Source organism: Rosa chinensis, chromosome 1 (genome assembly GCF_002994745.2).
Source record: "Rosa chinensis cultivar Old Blush chromosome 1, RchiOBHm-V2, whole genome shotgun sequence".
Lineage (NCBI taxonomy): Eukaryota > Viridiplantae > Streptophyta > Magnoliopsida > Rosales > Rosaceae > Rosa > Rosa chinensis.
The window spans coordinates 42,935,422-42,954,587 of record NC_037088.1 but is presented as its reverse complement, the minus strand read 5'-3'; the positions used below and the strand labels follow the sequence as shown (position 1 = coordinate 42,954,587).

At 37.7% G+C, this 19,166-nt stretch overlaps 1 protein-coding gene, 2 long non-coding RNA genes and 1 other non-coding gene across 4 annotated transcripts; 1 reads left to right on the top strand and 3 right to left on the bottom strand.

Moving 5' to 3' along the window:
• The first annotated feature begins 4,411 nt into the window (after positions 1-4,411).
• On the top strand, positions 4,412-14,056 carry LOC121052513. Its single transcript, XM_040517719.1, has 2 exons — positions 4,412-6,455; positions 13,110-14,056. Exons 1-2 carry the CDS (start codon positions 4,704-4,706, stop codon positions 13,110-13,112), a joined length of 1,755 nt encoding a protein of 584 aa, XP_040373653.1. The 5' UTR covers positions 4,412-4,703; the 3' UTR covers positions 13,113-14,056.
• On the bottom strand, positions 5,187-5,293 carry LOC112183171. The gene has a single exon (XR_002929762.1). It is a non-coding gene; the product is annotated as a small nucleolar RNA R71 (small nucleolar RNA).
• A 1,927-nt stretch (positions 14,057-15,983) lies between the features above and the next one.
• LOC121052516 lies at positions 15,984-17,380 on the bottom strand. Its single transcript, XR_005809304.1, has 4 exons — positions 16,981-17,380; positions 16,667-16,739; positions 16,313-16,382; positions 15,984-16,138 (listed from the first exon to the last, which is right to left on the bottom strand). It is a non-coding gene; the product is annotated as an uncharacterized LOC121052516 (long non-coding RNA).
• Positions 17,381-17,417: 37 nt separating this feature from the next.
• LOC121052519 lies at positions 17,418-18,578 on the bottom strand. The gene is made up of 3 exons (XR_005809323.1): positions 18,436-18,578; positions 18,021-18,345; positions 17,418-17,583 (listed from the first exon to the last, which is right to left on the bottom strand). It is a non-coding gene; the product is annotated as an uncharacterized LOC121052519 (long non-coding RNA).
• Between the last annotated feature and the right edge of the window lie 588 nt (positions 18,579-19,166).

Here is a 19,166-nt window from a genome sequence, read left to right as displayed (position 1 = left end):
GTTGTATCTAGCATGCTTGTGTATAGCTTTCAAGTTTATGAGTGGCCAGCTAGTTTACTACAAAAATTGGAGACTTCACTACTAGGATAAAGTTCATAGACATCAGTCCACAACTGATGTTAAAAAAAAAAATTCTGATGTCTTAATGGGCGATGTTAAAGATCGCCAAAACTAAGACATCGGTTCATAACTGATGTCTAGTTTCAACGAGACATCGGTTTAAGGTTCAAAATCGATGTAAAAACGTTAATGTGATCACCATTTTGGTGTGTTTAGCTATTGTCAAACCTTCATATTTTGGCATTAGATGCTTAATGAAATATAGGTCTAACAACACAATTATCCATTTTAACATTGTTATTGATTTAGAAACAATGTCTGATAATATTTTACACATCAGTTCCTAAAGAAGAACGATGTCCAATCCTATGTTAGACATTTCCTTGGTCGATATCGATGTCCATATTAATAATTGACATCGGTTTTTGTTTTCAAACTGATGTATTTTCTCTCTGTTGACATCAGTTCTTGTTTAATAACTGATGTATTTTCTAGTCCTTGACATCAGTTTTTGTTCTCAAATTGATGTACATTCTCTTTTCTGACATCAGTTTTTATTTAGTAACTAATGTACATTCTCTTTTCTGACATCAGTTCTTGTTTAGTAACTGATGTATTTTCTCTTACTTGACATCGGTTTTCGTTTTTAATCTGATGTAATATCTCTTTCCTGACATTAGTTTTGTCATTTTAAAACAAGTATTTGGTACTAGAAAGCTGATCCACAAATAACATGAAATTCAAATGTAGTTTAAATATTAGAGAATTGCATTAATTTCTATCCAACATGAAAGTTGTTAATAATTTGAAAAGTTTGGCAAAATAAACCCTAACCTACTTTAAGGCTAGTCCAGAAGATATACCACTACTGTAATAACTGCATGCAGTTTTGTTCCTAGTTGCTGCAATTAACTGCATGTAGTTTTGTTCCTAGTTGCTGCAATTACTACATCCACGACAGCCGTATCTATTTCTACAATTAGTGGTGGAACTGGTTTTGCATGCTAGTCTTGGTTTCTTTCAGCGATGATCAATCTAATCAATTGACTTCTCCAAATTCGATGAATTTGCCTCTTTATCACTTAATTGAGATCATTCACTGGTGCCCTGCAAAGCAGAACGCAGAAATTAAGTACTCATACGAACCATATATAGCAAAAGCTCATAATGTAATACTCTGAAAAAGGACAATCAAGTGATTTAAGGACTACATTGAGTATATTCAAAAGCATAGAAAATATAGTTGATATGATCATTATATTAACAAAAGATTAAGTCTATTTTAGAACAAAAGATGAAACAGATCATGTTCTAGTAAAGAATGCAGCAACAGAGTAGTACCTACGTCAACATGAGCGAACTTACCCTTCAATGTTTTGTTCCTCATAGAAGTTGCAGAAAGCAATGCAGCCATTTTTAACTCTTTGTGCACCAACAGTACTATCAAACAATAACAAAATTCACCACAGTCAGCTTTAGACCTTTTTGATGTCCTAGATCTGAAACTAGATTAAGGTTCTTTTACAATTTAATTTGAAGGGTGCAAATAGTGGACTTAACTTATAAGCAGTAGAAATTCACCAATATAAGTCAACATTGCACATAAGCAAGTGACAATCGTATTTGCATAAACTCATAATCATCAATAGGGATAATCCCAGATCTTAAAAATTGGTATTCACCCAAATCCTATGGACCAATACACACAATACTTTACAATTTTAATAGAAAGTATTACCACAATAGTTCACTACATATATGGACGAAATAAAGCTCAGGTGTTATTCTAAGTGAAAATACCTTTAGTGGAAGCACCATAAAGTTGTAAACTTGTAACATATTCAGAGCTAATATGACACTAGCAACAAAAGACATATAAACATCACTACCAGCTTGACCTTGAAACTGTGGTCAGAAGAGAGTCCCTACAAGCAAAATGAAATTAGCTTCAAGATCAGTAAAGATATTAATGAATGACCAGACTTTATTGGCTGGTTTTACTTCTATTTCCACACTACGTAGTATACAAATTATCACATTTCAATCAGAAACTGTGGACTCAAGTTCAAACATCTAATAGAAATATTAAACCCCACTTATGTGTAACAATTTACAATGAAAAAAATAAAAAGATGCATAGTTTGTAGTAGTACCTGAGAATCTGATAACCACTATGCCAAAAAATGCTTCAGACGACAGATATTAATAATATCTGTCATCTGATGAAGTAAAAATCTGTTGTCTAGGTGGCTGCTGATTACACGCATTTCTATGCATGTAATTGTATCTAAAACACTAGAAATTAGTTAATCCTTAAGTTAATTATAATGTAATTAATCTATTTTTATTTATTTTGTAGTAAATAAGCGGACTTGTGAATTTCGGATGAAATGGTGCGAAAATGAAGCTAATTAGGATTACCGACGAAAAGACGAAGTTGTCGACACGATCAACCATGGTCAATGCAAGTTTGAGAGCGAAACCCGACTAACCACTTGACAATATATATGGAAATATTCGAGATTGTGGATGAAGAGGAGTAGAAGAAAATTGCAGAAAAGAAATAAAAGGTTGTATTAATTAATCATTTGCTTGATTAATTAATAAGCACGTTGCCTCCAACCATTAGCATGCAGCACCTTACTTAATTAGACCTTAGTTTAATTAAACCTTACACTTGATTAAGCTTTGGTTTCAATTAAGCTTGTCTGCTGCCATCACGTGCCCATTTCTTCCTTCCTTCTTGGCCACTCCCATGATGCCACGTGGCTGTCCTATCTCCCTCCTCACTCTCAGTGATTTGCAGCCACAAACCTTAATTAATCCCACCATATATTCTCTCTTCCTCACACTGACCACGACCTAATTATCCATATATATACATTCACCGAACAGTAGCCGCAGCCCTCTTCCTCTCTCTCTCCTTCTCCATCACACCACTCCACCATTCCTTCGATTACCCATTATTCTCTCTACCATTACTCACTCTCCTCTCAACTATTCTTCATCATCACTCACCCAAAGTTCATCAATTCTTCATAATTCCAGATTTATAGGTACAAGAGAGAGTGTAATTCCAAGATAGTCATGCTCACTCTCTAGTGTTGTTGTGATTAGTGTTGGTCTCTCTCTTTTCTTTACTCTCTTCTTGCTTTAATTTCTAGTAATTGATGAATTTCTTTGTGGGTATGTTGATGGATTGTGAGTAGTTTCTTATTTGGGTCTAGGGCTTGATGCCCTAGCAATTTTTACCATGTAAAGACATTAATTTTTGGTGCTTAATGAAAGTGTGTTGTGGTTTTTGTTTATGACTTTGCGTAATTTTCGATGGGAATTTGTTATAGAAATTAGCCAATTTTATGACTAGTTCTTGCCCTCATCATGAAATTCATTTAATTAGTGGCTTAATTTTATGAATGAGTATGTTGTCATGAGCAAATTGTTAGTCTCTAAAAATTGACTTAATGCCATTTTACGCATGTTAGGAGCCCTAGTCCGGTCTTAATGTGTGTGTGATGAGAATGTGAATGCCCTATCCCGGATTTACATTATTTTTATACTATGAGAATGTGAATGCCCTAGTCCGGATTTGCATTATCACTCTAAGGCCCTAGTCCGGCTTAGAGTTAGGGATTGCGCCATTTCCCTTTTGTTGTGTGCCAAAATTGTGTTGTTACGGTAAATGATTGCTAGAGTGGATGCCTTAGTACCCAAATTTTGTCCATTGTTTTACAAACCTTTAAATTTCTAGCACTTTACTTTTTTGCAAATTTTAATTTCCTAGTTTTTAATTTCCAAAACCAAAAATTAATTCCCCCAAATATTTGCTCACATTTTTCATTGTAAGTACCATAAGGCCTTGAGCCTACCAATTTATTTGGTGAGTTCTTGGCTACTTTTTGGCTTCGGGAGACCTAAGCCGTGCATGTGTGAGACTTGGTGTCTCACTTAGCCATTTTACAATTTTTCTTTTAGTTTAGCAAGTGACTTTTGTGACCCATAAACCATTGGATTTGAGTTAGCTCAAGATCCCCGAGGTACGATATTTCCGGGTTTAAATATTTCCCAATTCTTTGATGACCGTGTCCTTGTTGCGCGTAAGTTGCATTTTAGGCATCAAATCAAATGGCGCCGTTGCCGGGGATTAGAGTGTAATATCTCTAATCCCTTGGTTTTAGGTGGTTAGGTCACTCGCATTATTTTGTTAGTCGTAGTTAAATTTTCTTTGTGTGTTTAGCCTAAAAAAAAAAAAAAAAAAAAATTGGTGATTGTTTGTTTTAGTTTGCTTATATTTGTTTCTTTTTACTTGTGTGATTTGTTTGTTGAGACATTGTGGTTATTTCTATCGAAGTGACGGGCCTTGTATTACTTTGTAGTACATGTAAGACATGAGCATTGATAGCGATCGTCACTTGGCTTGACTTGTTTGCTAGCTTTTTATTATATTTTCTAATTAGTTAGTTTCTTGAGTTGTTAGCTTTTCACTTATTCTTTGCTTTAATTTATTTTATTTTCTTGTTTAATTGTTGTCTTACCTTATCTCATTACATCCCCCATTCATTGTGAAGCGTGAAATTGGATTCAAGTTGCTTATTTTGTGAATTCTTGAGTATTCCTTACATGGTCATATTTTTGCGAGGTGCATGAGTGAAACTCCAAAGAGACAAAGAGGTCGTCCAAGAAAGCGAGCACCTCCTAGACCAAGAGTACATCCAAGAAGCCTTTCACCGAGTCCATTAAGATCACAACCTACAAACACCATGGGGGAGCGAAAGACAATGAGGGAATACACTAGTCCCACAATTGTTGATCATCCTTCTTGTATTGTGCTCCCTCCATGCGAGCATCATTTTGAGATCAAGCCAAGTACTTTGAGCATTCTACCCATATTCCATGGCGTGCCCTCAAATAATCCCTATGATCATATTGCGGAGTTTGAAGAAGTGTGTACTACCGTTCAACTACATGGTCTCAATCCCGATGGTTTGAAGCTTAGATTGTTCCCTTTCACACTCAAGGACTATGCGAGGAAGTGGTTAAGTAAGTTGCCTCCTAGATCCATACGCACATGGGTTGAGATGCAAGAAACTTTCTTGGGAAAATATTTTCCTCCTTCAAGAACTTCCAATGTTAGAGATGAGCTTGTTGCATTCCAACAACTCCCACAAGAAAGTTTTAATGAGTGTTGGGAGCGATTCAAGGACTTGGAGATGTCATGTCCTCACCATGGGTTAGAGAAGTGGTTCCTTGTGGACAAGTTCTATAGAGGATTGATGCCGGATCAAAGACAAAGGGTTGACACTTTTAGTGGTGGAACTATTGCAAGTAAACTCCCGGATGCCGCTTGGGACACATACGAGGAGCTTTCTCTCAATTCCCTTCAATGGGATGATCTTGATACAAGGAGACGGCAAGTGCATAACAAGGAGAGTATACCTAACCGAGGTGGTATTTATGAGGTTCAAGGGACATCAACCGGGCCTTCTATGCATGAATTCAAAAGGTTAGAAGGCAAGATTGACCAATTTCTAAATCAAGTTAACCGGAACCCTCCTCCAGCACAAGTCAAGATGGCGACTTCTACACCATGTTTGCTTTGTGAGAGCCTAGCACATTCCACTCAAGAGTGCCATTTATCTTCTCAATATCCGGAATTTATGGAGGAGCATGTTAACCAAGTGGGTAGTTTTGTGCCAAGGAACCCAAGAAATGATCCATACTCCAACACTTATAACCCCGGTTGGAGAAATCACCCAAATTTTTCTTGGAAAGATCAAGGTGGAGTTTCTAATATGCACCAAGGAGGAAAGCAAGGCTTTGGAGGCAACCAAGGCCAAGGATCATCCAATTTCATGCCCCATGGCAATGCGCACCAAGGAAACACTCATTTTATGCCTATTTCTTCACAAGGACAGCAAGCATGTATGCCTTATTCTCATGGTCAAGCCACTTTTTCACAAGGATTTCAAGCTCCAAATGTCTTTCCTGGGTTTACACAAGGTGTTGGCTATAGCGGTAGCAAGTTTCAAGGAAATTCTAGCTCATTTCAAGGTCCAAATCAAGGCGAGAGCTACAATTCCCCACCTATTCTTCAAGGCATGCCAATTCAAGCTCCAAGTGAACCAAAGAAGCCTAATTTTGAAGAATTGATGGGTGAGTTCCTCAAGGTTCAAACTTCTACCAATGTGGAGACCAAGCAAAACATCTCTTCACTAGCTCAAGGGTATCAAAGTCTACAACAAAGCATGACTAAATTAGAGATACAAATGGGCCAAATAGCCACCAATTTGAGTGAGAGACCAATGGGAGCTCTTCCTTCCACAACTGAGAAGAACCCGAAGCATGTAGCCAAGGCTATTACTACTCTTAGAAGCGGGAGGACATACGACAATAAGGTATATTTACCTTCATCTTCTCAATCCCCTTTGCATGTGAATGCCCCATTTAATGCTCCCTCTCCTACTATATCACCTTCTCTTGGTAATTGTGTTTCCCCTTCCACACATGTTCCCAACTCTACCTCTCTACATTCTAATGATGATTATGTGTTGGTTGAGGAATATGATAGTGATAATCGTGATATGCATGATGGTGCCACGAGGGAAGAAAATGTACCTCGTGGAAATTTGAATAATGATTATTTGCATGCTTTTAATTCAAAGGAGGATGGGAACCGGGGGGAAGAAAATGTACCCCCGGGAATTGGAGTGGGTGATGTGGCTTTGAATGCAAAAGGAAGAAATAAGGGGGTGGATAAGGTAGCCGGAGGGGAAGAAAATGTACCCTCCGGAGGAGTTTCTAATGTTGACAAGCCTCACACAAGCCAAGCTTCGGTTTCTCCCACTTTTATTCAAGACAAGACTACAAATCCTTCTATTGTGCAACCGATGGTTTCTAGTGATATTGTAGATCCTAAGAATGGGAATTCCATGGCTCTTGATAATTTGGGCGAGGCTATGAAGGCTAGGGACCCCAATGAAGCCGTGAGTAACCCTAGGGATCCATCAAGTGGTCAAGCATCTACTCAAGCTCAAAAGCCAAGAAAGGGTCCAATTTGTGTGCCTCCTCTAGATATGACGGATTATGAGATTCCATTGCCTTATCCTCAAGTGAAGCGGAAGCAAGAGTTAAAGAAGAAGCAAGAAGCACAAACGAAAGAGTTCATTGAGTTGTTCAAGAAAGTCAACATCAATATCCCTTTGTTGGAAGCCATAAAGCAAGTGCCTTCTTATGCTAAATTTCTAAAGGATGTGTGCACAAACAAAAGAGAATTCAAGGAGCATGAACAAGTTTGTCTAAGTGAGAGTGTATCGGCTATTCTTCAAGGAAAATTGCCTCCTAAACTTAAAGATCCCGGTAGTTTCACCGTGCCATGCACTATTGGGTCAAGATTCTTTGACAAGGCGATGTTGGACTTAGGAGCAAGTATTAATTTGATGCCATATGATATTTATCGAACACTTGGTCTTGATGATCTTAAGCCTTTAAAAATTTCATTGAAAATGGCGGATAGGAGTGTTGTCTACCCAAGAGGGATGCTAGAAGACGTGCTTGTGAAGATTGATTCTCTCTATGTGCCGGCGGATTTTGTTGTTCTTGACATGGCTAAGAGTATTGATGTTGAGGAGGATGAATCTCCTATATTGCTTGGTAGAGCATTTATGGCCACCGCCGATACCAACATTAGTGTAAAGATCGGGAATCTTGACGATGACCGTTTTTGATACTACTATTGGCTTCCGAATTTTTGATGCCATGAGAAGTCCTCTTCACTTAGGTGAGTGTTTTCGGGTAGATGTGGTTGATTCCATGGTGGAGAAGGCTTTCATTGAAACAAGTGCCAAGGATTCTTTAGTAACTTCTATTATGCATCATGGAGAAGAGTTCAACGACAAAAGTATTGAAGAAGATGATTCCACTATTGAAGTTGCTATGCCCACCTCTTCCTCACACACTCCTATTAGCATGCTTGATCTTCAACCGAAGTTGTTGCCCTCTATTATTTCTCCTCCTACACTTGAGCTAAAGCCTCTCCCATCTACTCTCAAGTATGCATTTTTGGGACCTAATGACACATTGCCGGTGGTTATCTCCTCCAAGCTTTGTGACGTTGATGAAGCCAAGTTATTGAAGGTGTTGAAAGAGCACAAAGGAGCTTTGGGGTGGACTATAACGGACATAAAGGGAATATGTGCTAGCAAGTGTATGCATCACATTTACATGGAGGAAGGTAGCAAGCCCTCTAGAGATGCTCAAAGAAGACTTAACCCTCCTATGATGGAAGTGGTCAAGAATGAGTTGACAAAGCTTCTAGATGCCGGTGTGATTTATCCTATTTCGGATTCAAAATGGGTTTCTCCTGTACAAGTTGTTCCTAAGAAAGGAGGAATGACAGTGGTGAAGAATGACAAAGGAGAAGATGTTCCTCAAAGGGTGCAAAATGGTTGGAGGGTATGCATAGATTACCGGAAGTTGAATAGTGCTACTAGAAAGGACCATTTCCCTCTACCTTTCATTGATCACATGTTGGAGAGATTGGCGGGACATTCCTATTTTTGCTTCCTAGATGGCTATAGTGGATATAATCAAATTGTGATTGCTCCCGAAGACCAAGAAAAGACGACTTTCACTTGTCCTTTTGGTACCTTTGCTTATAGGCGTATGCCCTTTGGCTTATGTAATGCTCCGGCAACCTTCCAAAGATGTATGATGGCTCTATTTCATGATATGACCGAAAAATTCATGGAAATCTTTATGGATGATTTTTCTGTTCATGGTAACACTTTCGATGATTGCCTACACCATTTGACCCTAGTCTTGAAGCGTTGTGAAGAAAGCAATTTGGTCTTGAATTGGGAGAAGTGCCATTTCATGGTGCAAGAGGGCATTGTCTTAGGTCATGTGGTTTCTAAGAGGGGAATTGAGGTGGACAAAGCAAAGATTGAAGTCATTGAAAAGCTACCTCCACCGGTGAACATCAAAGGTATAAGAAGCTTTTTGGGACATGCCGGCTTTTATCGAAGATTTATTCCAAATTTTTCCAAGATATCCAAGCCTCTATGTGATTTGTTAGCAAAAGATGCTCCTTGGGACTTCAATGAAGCTTGTCTCATTGCTTTCAATGAAATCAAGAGACTTTTGACTTGTGCTCCTATTATGTGTGCTCCCGATTGGTTACTCCCATTTGAGTTGATGTGTGATGCTTCCGATTTTGCCTTAGGGGCGGTGTTGGGACAAAAGCATGGGAGATTGATGCATGCTATCTATTATGCAAGTAGAACCTTGAATGAAGCTCAAGTGAATTACACAACAACGGAGAAAGAACTCTTGGCTATCATATTTGCCTTAGAAAAGTTTCGGAGTTATCTCTTGGGTTCTAAAGTGATTGTGCACACGGATCACTCGGCATTGAAGTATCTCTTAGCCAAGAAAGACTCCAAGCCAAGACTTATTAGATGGGTTTTGCTTCTACAAGAGTTTGACATAGAGATTCATGACAAAGCCGGCAAGGAAAATGTGGTAGCGGACCATTTGTCAAGACTTATTGATGGGGGAGATGATTGTACTATTCCTATTGTTGATTCATTTCCGGATGAGCAACTCTTTACCGTTACATCAAAGGAGCTTCCATGGTTTGTTCACATTGTCAATTATTGGGCAAGTGGTGGTACATTTATTCCGGAGGATTGGGACTATCAAACCAAGAGGAGATTTAGAAGAGATGCATGTCGGTTTGTATGGGATGACCCTATTTTATGGAAAGTTGGTCAAGACGAAGTTTTGAGAAGATGTGTGCCACAATGGGAAGTTCCTAATATTCTTGAGCATTGTCATTCCCACACTTGTGGTGGACATTTTGGTGGAAAGAAGACCGCTTTCAAGATCCTACAAGCAGGTTTCTTTTGGCCCACATTATTCAAAGATTCTCATGATTATGCCAAGAAGTGTGACCGATGTCAAAGAGTGGGGAGACTCACCTCTAGAGACCAAATGCCTTTGACTAACATCATTGAGGTGGAAATCTTTGACACATGGGGAATAGACTTTATGGGGCCCTTTCCTAATTCAAATGGGTTTGAGTACATTCTTGTTGCGGTGGACTACGTGTCAAAATGGGTAGAAGCGCAAGCAACTCGGACCAATGATGCTAAGGTAGTTCTCAAATTCCTCCAAGAGCACATCTTTACTAGATTTGGCACACCCAAGTTCATCATAAGTGATGGTGGTTCCCATTTTATCAACCGAGCATTTGCTTCACTTTTGAAGAAATATGGGGTTAAACACAAGGTCTCCACTCCCTACCACCCGCAAACAAGCGGGCAAGTTGAGATTTCCAATAGGGAAGTGAAGGGAATTCTAGAGAAGACGGTGAATAGCTCAAGGAAGGATTGGAGTACCAAACTTCATGATGCTTTGTGGGCATACCGTACCGCATATAAGACCCCTTTGGGCATGACTCCATTCCGACTTGTTTATGGCAAGGCTTGCCACTTACCCGTAGAGCTTGAGCACAAGGCATTTTGGGCAATAAAGCAATTAAATTTTGATCTAGACAAAGCGGGTGAGAAGCGAAAATTTGATCTCAATGAGTTGGAGGAAATAAGAAGGGCGGCTTATGATAGTACCAAATTGTTTAAGGAGAGGACAAAGGTAACACATGATAAAAGACTTGTTGAGAAGATCTTTGAGCCTCATCAAAAGGTGCTCCTATACAATTCTAAGCTTCATCTTTTTCCCGGAAAATTAAGATCTCGTTGGAGTGGACCGTATGAAGTGGTTGAGGTATTCCCACATGGAGCCATTGAAGTCAAGAACTTGAGGAATGGGGAAACATTCAAGGTCAATGGGCATCACCTAAGGCCTTACTTTGACCATACTTATGAGGCTTGTAAAGAGGTGCAATTCCTGGATGACGCCACCTTGAAGTGAGAAGCAATATGAGATAGACCGGCTTTGAGGTCTCTAAAAAGAAGCGCTAGTGGGGAGGCAACCCCACCAAATTTTGAGAGTTTGATTATCCTTTTTATAGAAGTAGTAGTTGAATAAGGCCTTTTTGGCCATGCTTTTGGAGGTTGGGAGGGTATGGAGATGGAGTTTGTTTTTGGGAGGAGCTTGCTACTCCTGTTGTGGAGGATTGGAAGCTCCAACGACCACATTCACTTGAAAATGGAAACTTGAACCATTTAAGCACCATGGAGCCTAACTTGGAGCATACGCAAAGGAAGTCAAGGCTTATGCCTTGAGGTTGGTGTCTATTGGTCTTCTCCGAAGGTCGTGAGCTATGGGATGTCTACAAAAGGGGGTTTTCGCATTTCTTCTCCGCATTTAGATTTTTTTTTTTTTTTTTTTTTTTTTTCGTTTTCATAGTTATCTTTTGTGCCTACGCCCGGACTTCACTCTCATGCCTAAATCCGACATGGATTTGGCTTTCGAGCTCACTTTGCAACATTGAGGACAATGTTGGTTTTAAGTGTGGGGGTGAGGGCTCGGGCGCCCTAAAAAAAAAAAATAATAATAATAAATTAGATTAGCTTTATGTAATTATATTTTAGTGGTTAATGCCTTTTCCAACCCCAATGACGAGACATGGACTTAACTTGTTATGATTGTGGATAGATTGAGCATGATCTAGGACTTTGAATTTGTTTTGTGATTGAGTGTATATGTGATCTATGCTTGATTATATGTGTGCACATAGCCTATGTTAGGTTCGTTCATCATAGTTAGAGAAGCATATAGATTATTCGATTAACTTGCATGCCTTATTTGTGAGATTTTGAGCCTAATATATATAGTGTATGCATCGTTCATTCACTTATTCTTTCATGTGTGTACAGTTTCATGACATTGCGTATCTAGAACTTGCTTGAGACCTCTCGAGGCTACTTTTAGCTTGCGACATGATAGAAAGGATGGAGGCATTAGGACTATATACCACCCTGGCCAAAGAAGCATGTGCCCAAAAATATTTACCACTAGATTGCCACTTTGAGCCTATTTATTTATTTAGCCTTTTTATTCATTTGCACCACAAATCCTACCTAACCTAAACACTTTTATCCAACCCTTCCATGGTAGTTGATGAAGCGATTCGAGAGAATGACTTTATGTTTGTGCTTCAAAAGAAAGAAAAAGTCAAAAGTGTGAGGTTACAAAAGAATAAGCGTGGGGTGAGTGATTTGTTTAGAAAATAAAGTTCTCCAAAAAAAAAAAAGAAGAAGAAATTGTGAAAATAGAAAGAAAGTTGAAGGAAAAGAAAAGTAGAAGAAAGAAAGAAAAAAAAAAAAAGTAAGTTGTGTGAAGAAAAAAAAAAAGTTATTATGTAGTATAATGTGTGTTGTACATTGGGATTAGAGTGAGTGAGTTAGCATTTGAAAGCAAAGTCATATATCTCTACAAGAGAGAGTGCTTCACCGATTTTCATGGACTTTGTCTTTCCCTATCCTTCATTTCTATTAGCCACTTACCCTTAGCCCCATTACAACCAAATAAAAGACCTCTTGATCTTGAATGTTGTGGGCTACCTAGTGGAGATGAGATCGAAGAGCAAGCATATGGTAGCGCATGTTGTGAAATGGCTTTTGAGTGAAACACATATAGCCCCTAAACACTTGAGCGGTAATATTTAGTGCACCTATGTGAGTTTAGTGGGTTATGTTGGGTCTTCTATATGCCTATTTGATTGTGGTGGATTGATTTGACACATGGTCAATACATGCATATACTTGAGTATCTATTACATGTGCATTTCAATTGCCTTACAAATTCAAAAAATCTTATGTTGTGCTTACATCTACTTTATGGTCATATACATAATTAGTTCTCCGAGGGTTATGGTTGGAAATGCTAATACTACACTTCTTTTATGTTTATGAGTTATTAGATTTTCGGATTATATTTCATTTAGTTTGCTTGAGGACAAGCAAAGTTCAAGTGTGGGGGTGTGATTACACGCATTTCTATGCATGTAATTGTATCTAAAACACTAGAAATTAGTTAATCCTTAAGTTAATTATAATGTAATTAATCTATTTTTATTTATTTTGTAGTAAATAAGCGGACTTGTGAATTTCGGATGAAATGGTGCGAAAATGAAGCTAATTAGGATTACCGACGAAAAGACGAAGTTGTCGACACGATCAACCATGGTCAATGCAAGTTTGAGAGCGAAACCCGACTAGCCACTTGACAATATATATGGAAATATTCGAGATTGTGGATGAAGAGGAGTAGAAGAAAATTGCAGAAAAGAAATAAAAGGTTGTATTAATTAATCATTTGCTTGATTAATTAATAAGCACGTTGCCTCCAACCATTAGCATGCAGCACCTTACTTAATTAGACCTTAGTTTAATTAAACCTTACACTTGATTAAGCTTTGGTTTCAATTAAGCTTGTCTGCTGCCATCACGTGCCCATTTCTTCCTTCCTTCTTGGCCACTCCCATGATGCCACGTGGCTGTCCTATCTCCCTCCTCACTCTCAGTGATTTGCAGCCACAAACCTTAATTAATCCCACCATATATTCTCTCTTCCTCACACTGACCACGACCTAATTATCCATATATATACATTCACCGAACAGTAGCCGCAGCCCTCTTCCTCTCTCTCTCCTTCTCCATCACACCACTCCACCATTCCTTCGATTACCCATTATTCTCTCTACCATTACTCACTCTCCTCTCAACTATTCTTCATCATCACTCACCCAAAGTTCATCAATTCTTCATAATTCCAGATTTATAGGTACAAGAGAGAGTGTAATTCCAAGATAGTCATGCTCACTCTCTAGTGTTGTTGTGATTAGTGTTGGTCTCTCTCTTTTCTTTACTCTCTTCTTGCTTTAATTTCTTGTAATTGATGAATTTCTTTGTGGGTATGTTGATGGATTGTGAGTAGTTTCTTATTTGGGTCTAGGGCTTGATGCCCTAGCAATTTTTACCATGTAATGACATTAATTTTTGGTGCTTAATGAAAGTGTGTTGTGGTTTTTGTTTATGACTTTGCGTAATTTTCGATGGGAATTTGTTATAGAAATTAGCCAATTTTATGACTAGTTCTTGCCCTCATCATGAAATTCATTTAATTAGTGGCTTAATTTTATGAATGAGTATGTTGTCATGAGCAAATTGTTAGTCTCTAAAAATTGACTTAATGCCATTTTACGCATGTTAGGAGCCCTAGTCCGGTCTTAATGTGTGTGTGATGAGAATGTGAATGCCCTATCCCGGATTTACATTATTTTTATACTATGAGAATGTGAATGCCCTAGTCCGGATTTGCATTATCACTCTAAGGCCCTAGTCCGGCTTAGAGTTAGGGATTGCGCCATTTCCCTTTTGTTGTGTGCCAAAATTGTGTTGTTACGGTAAATGATTGCTAGAGTGGATGCCTTAGTACCCAAATTTTGTCCATTGTTTTACAAACCTTTAAATTTCTAGCACTTTACTTTTTTGCAAATTTTAATTTCCTAGTTTTTAATTTCCAAAACCAAAAATTAATTCCCCCAAATATTTGCTCACATTTTTCATTGTAAGTACCATAAGGCCTTGAGCCTACCAATTTATTTGGTGAGTTCTTGGCTACTTTTGGCTTCGGGAGACCTAAGCCGTGCATGTGTGAGACTTGGTGTCTCACTTAGCCATTTTACAATTTTTCTTTTAGTTTAGCAAGTGACTTTTGTGACCCATAAACCATTGGATTTGAGTTAGCTCAAGATCCCCGAGGTACGATATTTCCGGGTTTAAATATTTCCCAATTCTTTGATGACCGTGTCCTTGTTGCGCGTAAGTTGCATTTTAGGCATCAAATCAGCTGCCGTCTCTAAGCCATTCAGACGACAGATATTCTCCGTCGTTGATAATGCACTCAGACGACAGTAATCTGTCGTCTGAAGTACCTAATATTGAAGAATCGGAGTCTATCTGTCGTCTGAAACACCATACAACTACATATTAATGTTGTTGGAAATTCACTTCATCAACGGATTCAAAAAATAACTGTCGATGTAGTTAATGTAAGATGACGGAGTTTTTGTTGTTTCTGTCGTTTGATTGAACTAATATTAAGCTTAGTTGATGCTTCTGTCGTCTGATTTGAAGAACAACGACAGTTATATGTTGACTGATTTCGTATGCAACAACATAATTCTGTTGTTTTAAGTTGGTAGAAACAACATATCAACCACCTACTTCTGTTGTCTGAGAGCTCTTTGAACTCTACTTTTCTGTTGTTTGAACGTGGTAGAAACAACATATCAACACCTACTTCTGTTGTCTGAGAGCTATTTGAACTCTACTTTTCTGTTGTTTGAACGTGGTAGAAACAACATATCAATCACCTTCTTCTGTTGTCTGAGAGCTCTTTGAACTCTACTTTTCTGTTGTTTGAATTTGGTAGAAACAACATATCAACCACCTATTTCTATTGTCTGAGAGCTCTTTGAACTCTACTTTTCTATTGTTTGAACTTGGTAGAAACAACAGATGATCATTTGTTTCTGTTGTTTCTATTTTCTTGATACAACATAAATTGTGCTGTATTTTCTTGATATAACATAAACCTTCATATATCTGTTGCCTTTCAACCATTTCAACATCAGTCATTTACAATCATCAAAACCATAAAATTGGACTAAAATCAGCATTGAAAATGATGGCTACGTTTCATTAATTGCATCAACATCATCCAAAATACAATCCATAGTTCCAACTCTAAACCTAGCCAACAGTTACATTATGATCGAGAGAACCAAAAAACCATCTTATCTCGATCATTTACCTAGTGCACCAAGTCAAAAACCTATAAGGTAAAGAAAGAGTAGCTAGACAGAGCAACTGCATGCATAATTTAAGTTCATCAACACTTTCCATCAGTTGTATATAAATGCACAAAAGCAGTTCTAAGTGCTACTCTTCTACCTTAAACAGAACCAAAGTTAGAACTGTATAACATGATTTGCCCATTCAGCTCGAACCACATCATGATGCCTTCTCTTCTTTTGAGCATTCTTTTGCAATTTCCTTAAGGCCTTGTTAGTTTGTTCATCAAAGATCGACTTCTTCATTGTTGAAACCATCTGTACATTCACAAATGGAAAGAAACAACGAATGACTTTTAGGAAATATATAACAAAAAAGGCCAACTCAGTTATAGGAAAAAGGAAACAAAACAAGAGTTAATCACCCAAAACAAGAGTTAGAAAAGAGCTTGAACTTGACACCAAAAGGACAGGGCTAAGAGAGAAAATTACTTTTCAGTATAAAAGAACCAAACAACCTTGGTAATCATAATCTTGTACAACATCATCATCCACTAGCCACCTGATGAAAAAGACAGAAGGCTAAGTATTTAAAATACATCATATCAAAGAACAAAGTCTATATGAAAGATGCAAGCTAATATTCAAAGGCCAATAATATATGCTCATTAAATATTCAACATGTGGGAAAATAGGTAGATAAAAAAGTTGGACAAAATTGATAAAATGCAAAAACTACACAAGTCAAATTGGAAACAACTAAGCTTTCCTACCTAAAATTAGAGAAAAAAAAATGGAGAAGATTGAAAAGATAAAGAGCTTGGCCCTTATGGCCAAAAGACTTACATTAAGGAAATTACGGATATCTGTGAAGATAAACAGCTTCACCATTTTATCCAGAAAGCTTCTTTAAGCAGACCTGCACATAGGGGAAAAAAGTATACTAAACTTGGAGAAAAATTGCAAAAAGAGAAATGGGAATGAATAATATTTTTCATGCTCAACAAATAGACGTATATCTGTTACCTATAGATAAGAGTTAAACAAGAAAGTTTAATGTAGTATACAAAACCAAAACATGAAGATGATGACAGCTGCCAAGGTACCAATTGCAATTAAACATGTATATTTAAATTAGAAAGTTGTATGAGCAGCAATACCTCTAAGAGTTGCAGAAATGATAATGATTTTACTAACTGAAACTCTAAGAACCTTGTGCTGAGAAAAAAATGAATAAAAGGATCAATTAAGACCTATACTTTAGGTGAAACTAGTAACTACCTTAAGTGAATATTCTAAACATAAAGTGCAAAATTGTAACAGTGCAGAAAAATATGCGAATGAAAGTTTGGCCTTATTCCCATGACTCACTCCCTTCTCACCTTCTATCATATACATTTGATCCCTCTGTTGCCAAGGCCGAATCCATCTCTCCACCAAGTACTACTCTTCTTGATTCTCTCTGCAGCCCTCAACTGAACACAGTAAGTCCAAATTGACCAGCTTTAAATTAAAAACACCAAGTACCAAAGGGGCAAACATAAACTAAACCAAAGAGAGATACATCAGTAATTCGGTAATTCCACTGTGAATTCAATTATAATAGATTGTATCAATCATTAGATCCAAACCCCTAAAGAAAAATTAAATCCTCTTATGTTTTCAATATTATGAATACACACCCTGAAAGAACATATTTAACAAATACCTGTACAAAATCAAGAATTTTCTCAAGTTGCTGCTCCATTTGCTCTAGCTGAAACCTGCCACGGAAACGACAGAAAACAAGTTTAGCAGATGTAGGTGTCTCAATTCATTCACATCACTGACCATGAACTTTTTCTCAACCAAAAACTTAAATCCCTAATTCAAAATCTGCAAACTCATTTAAAATAATATCTAAAATTTTTGAAGCACCAAAGCTCTCAAATCTGGTTGGATCCCAGATTAGTTTCTCTAGAAGATTCTTATCCCCATTCAAACCACTTCGCAGTTAGAACCAAAATAAAGCAAAAACGATATTGTAGATATCAATCAAACAAAATCAGTCACAAATCCAAAAAAGAGAATATAACCCTAGGAAAAAAAAATAACAACTCAGTAGTGACTTCACACAGATCGAAAGATTGCCAGAAAAGAAGAAAAAGAAAACATAAATCCTAGAAAGAGAAACGGCGGAGGGCGAGGGACAAGATCTTACCAGAAACAAACAAGGGATTTGGCAGCATGTGTGTGCAGAAGAGAAGATTTTATGCATACACGGAGATGACAAGGGGTTCGATGTTGAATGGTCGCTGATCTAGGATTCGGAGGTGATTTCATGAATATAGCTCTCACTCGATCGAGAGAGAGAACCGGAGAAGACGAAGTGGAGAGCAGAAGGGGTTCTTCTGTTTTCTTTGTTTATTTTGTTCACGTCTCAAAAGGAGAGAAGGCTTCTAAACATTTCTCATTATAGCCAAGGGCCGAGCTGTTCAAAATTTTAAGCGTCCTTATTAGGTTACAAGGACTCAAAATTTGGTTCCCTGTAAACTCAAAATTTGGATAAGTGTCACCACAAAACTAAAACAAAAAATCTGCAAGTGCACAGCCATAAATGTATTCTTAGCACCAACCTGTTCCAAATCAGAGGCTTCAAAGGTTGGAAGCCCCAATTCCTCCACAGCCACAAGGAAATTTCTGACGTTTTCGAAGTACTGAAATGCTGATAGAGCTGCCCCGTCAGGAATAGGCACAGAGTTACAAGGGCCTTCAACAACCTAACAACAAATAGGCAGTTATCTTCATCAAACCATTCAATAAACAAATAGGAACATATAAAAGAGCCTAAACAAAGACAAAATACTATAATTTTTACAACCCTAGCATAACTTATAGGTTTCTCACCCAACTTCCACTGTCAGGCTGATTCCACTTCTTGCATATGACACAAACATGTTTTGTCAACTGCAACAAACAAAAAAATAATAATATCGTCAAGTCTAATTTATCACTGCCTATCGTCAAGTCTAATTTATCATTGCCTATCGTCAAGTCTAATTTATCACTGATCATCTATAATCCATCTTCAAACTTCACAAAACTCAACACAAAGGATCATTGTGTTTCATGTTGCAAGTAAACCAACCGAGACCGAAACCAAAATCCAAGTCTAGTTACATCACCTTAGTTTGAAGCATATAGACAGACACTGCATCACAAACTCAAAAACATTAATCAAGATTTTCACCAACTATACATATATAAGTAGATACATGTACAGATATACGGTATACACATATATAAGAATAATGAGTATACGAATTTGAAAGGAGAAGAGTGGGTACTGACTCTCTTGGTCCAATTC

Bases quoted from the DNA above. Each gene is read 5' to 3' on its own strand.
- LOC121052513 (XM_040517719.1), top strand. From the start codon at position 4,704: ATGAGTGAAACTCCAAAGAGACAAAGAGGTCGTCCAAGAAAGCGAGCA.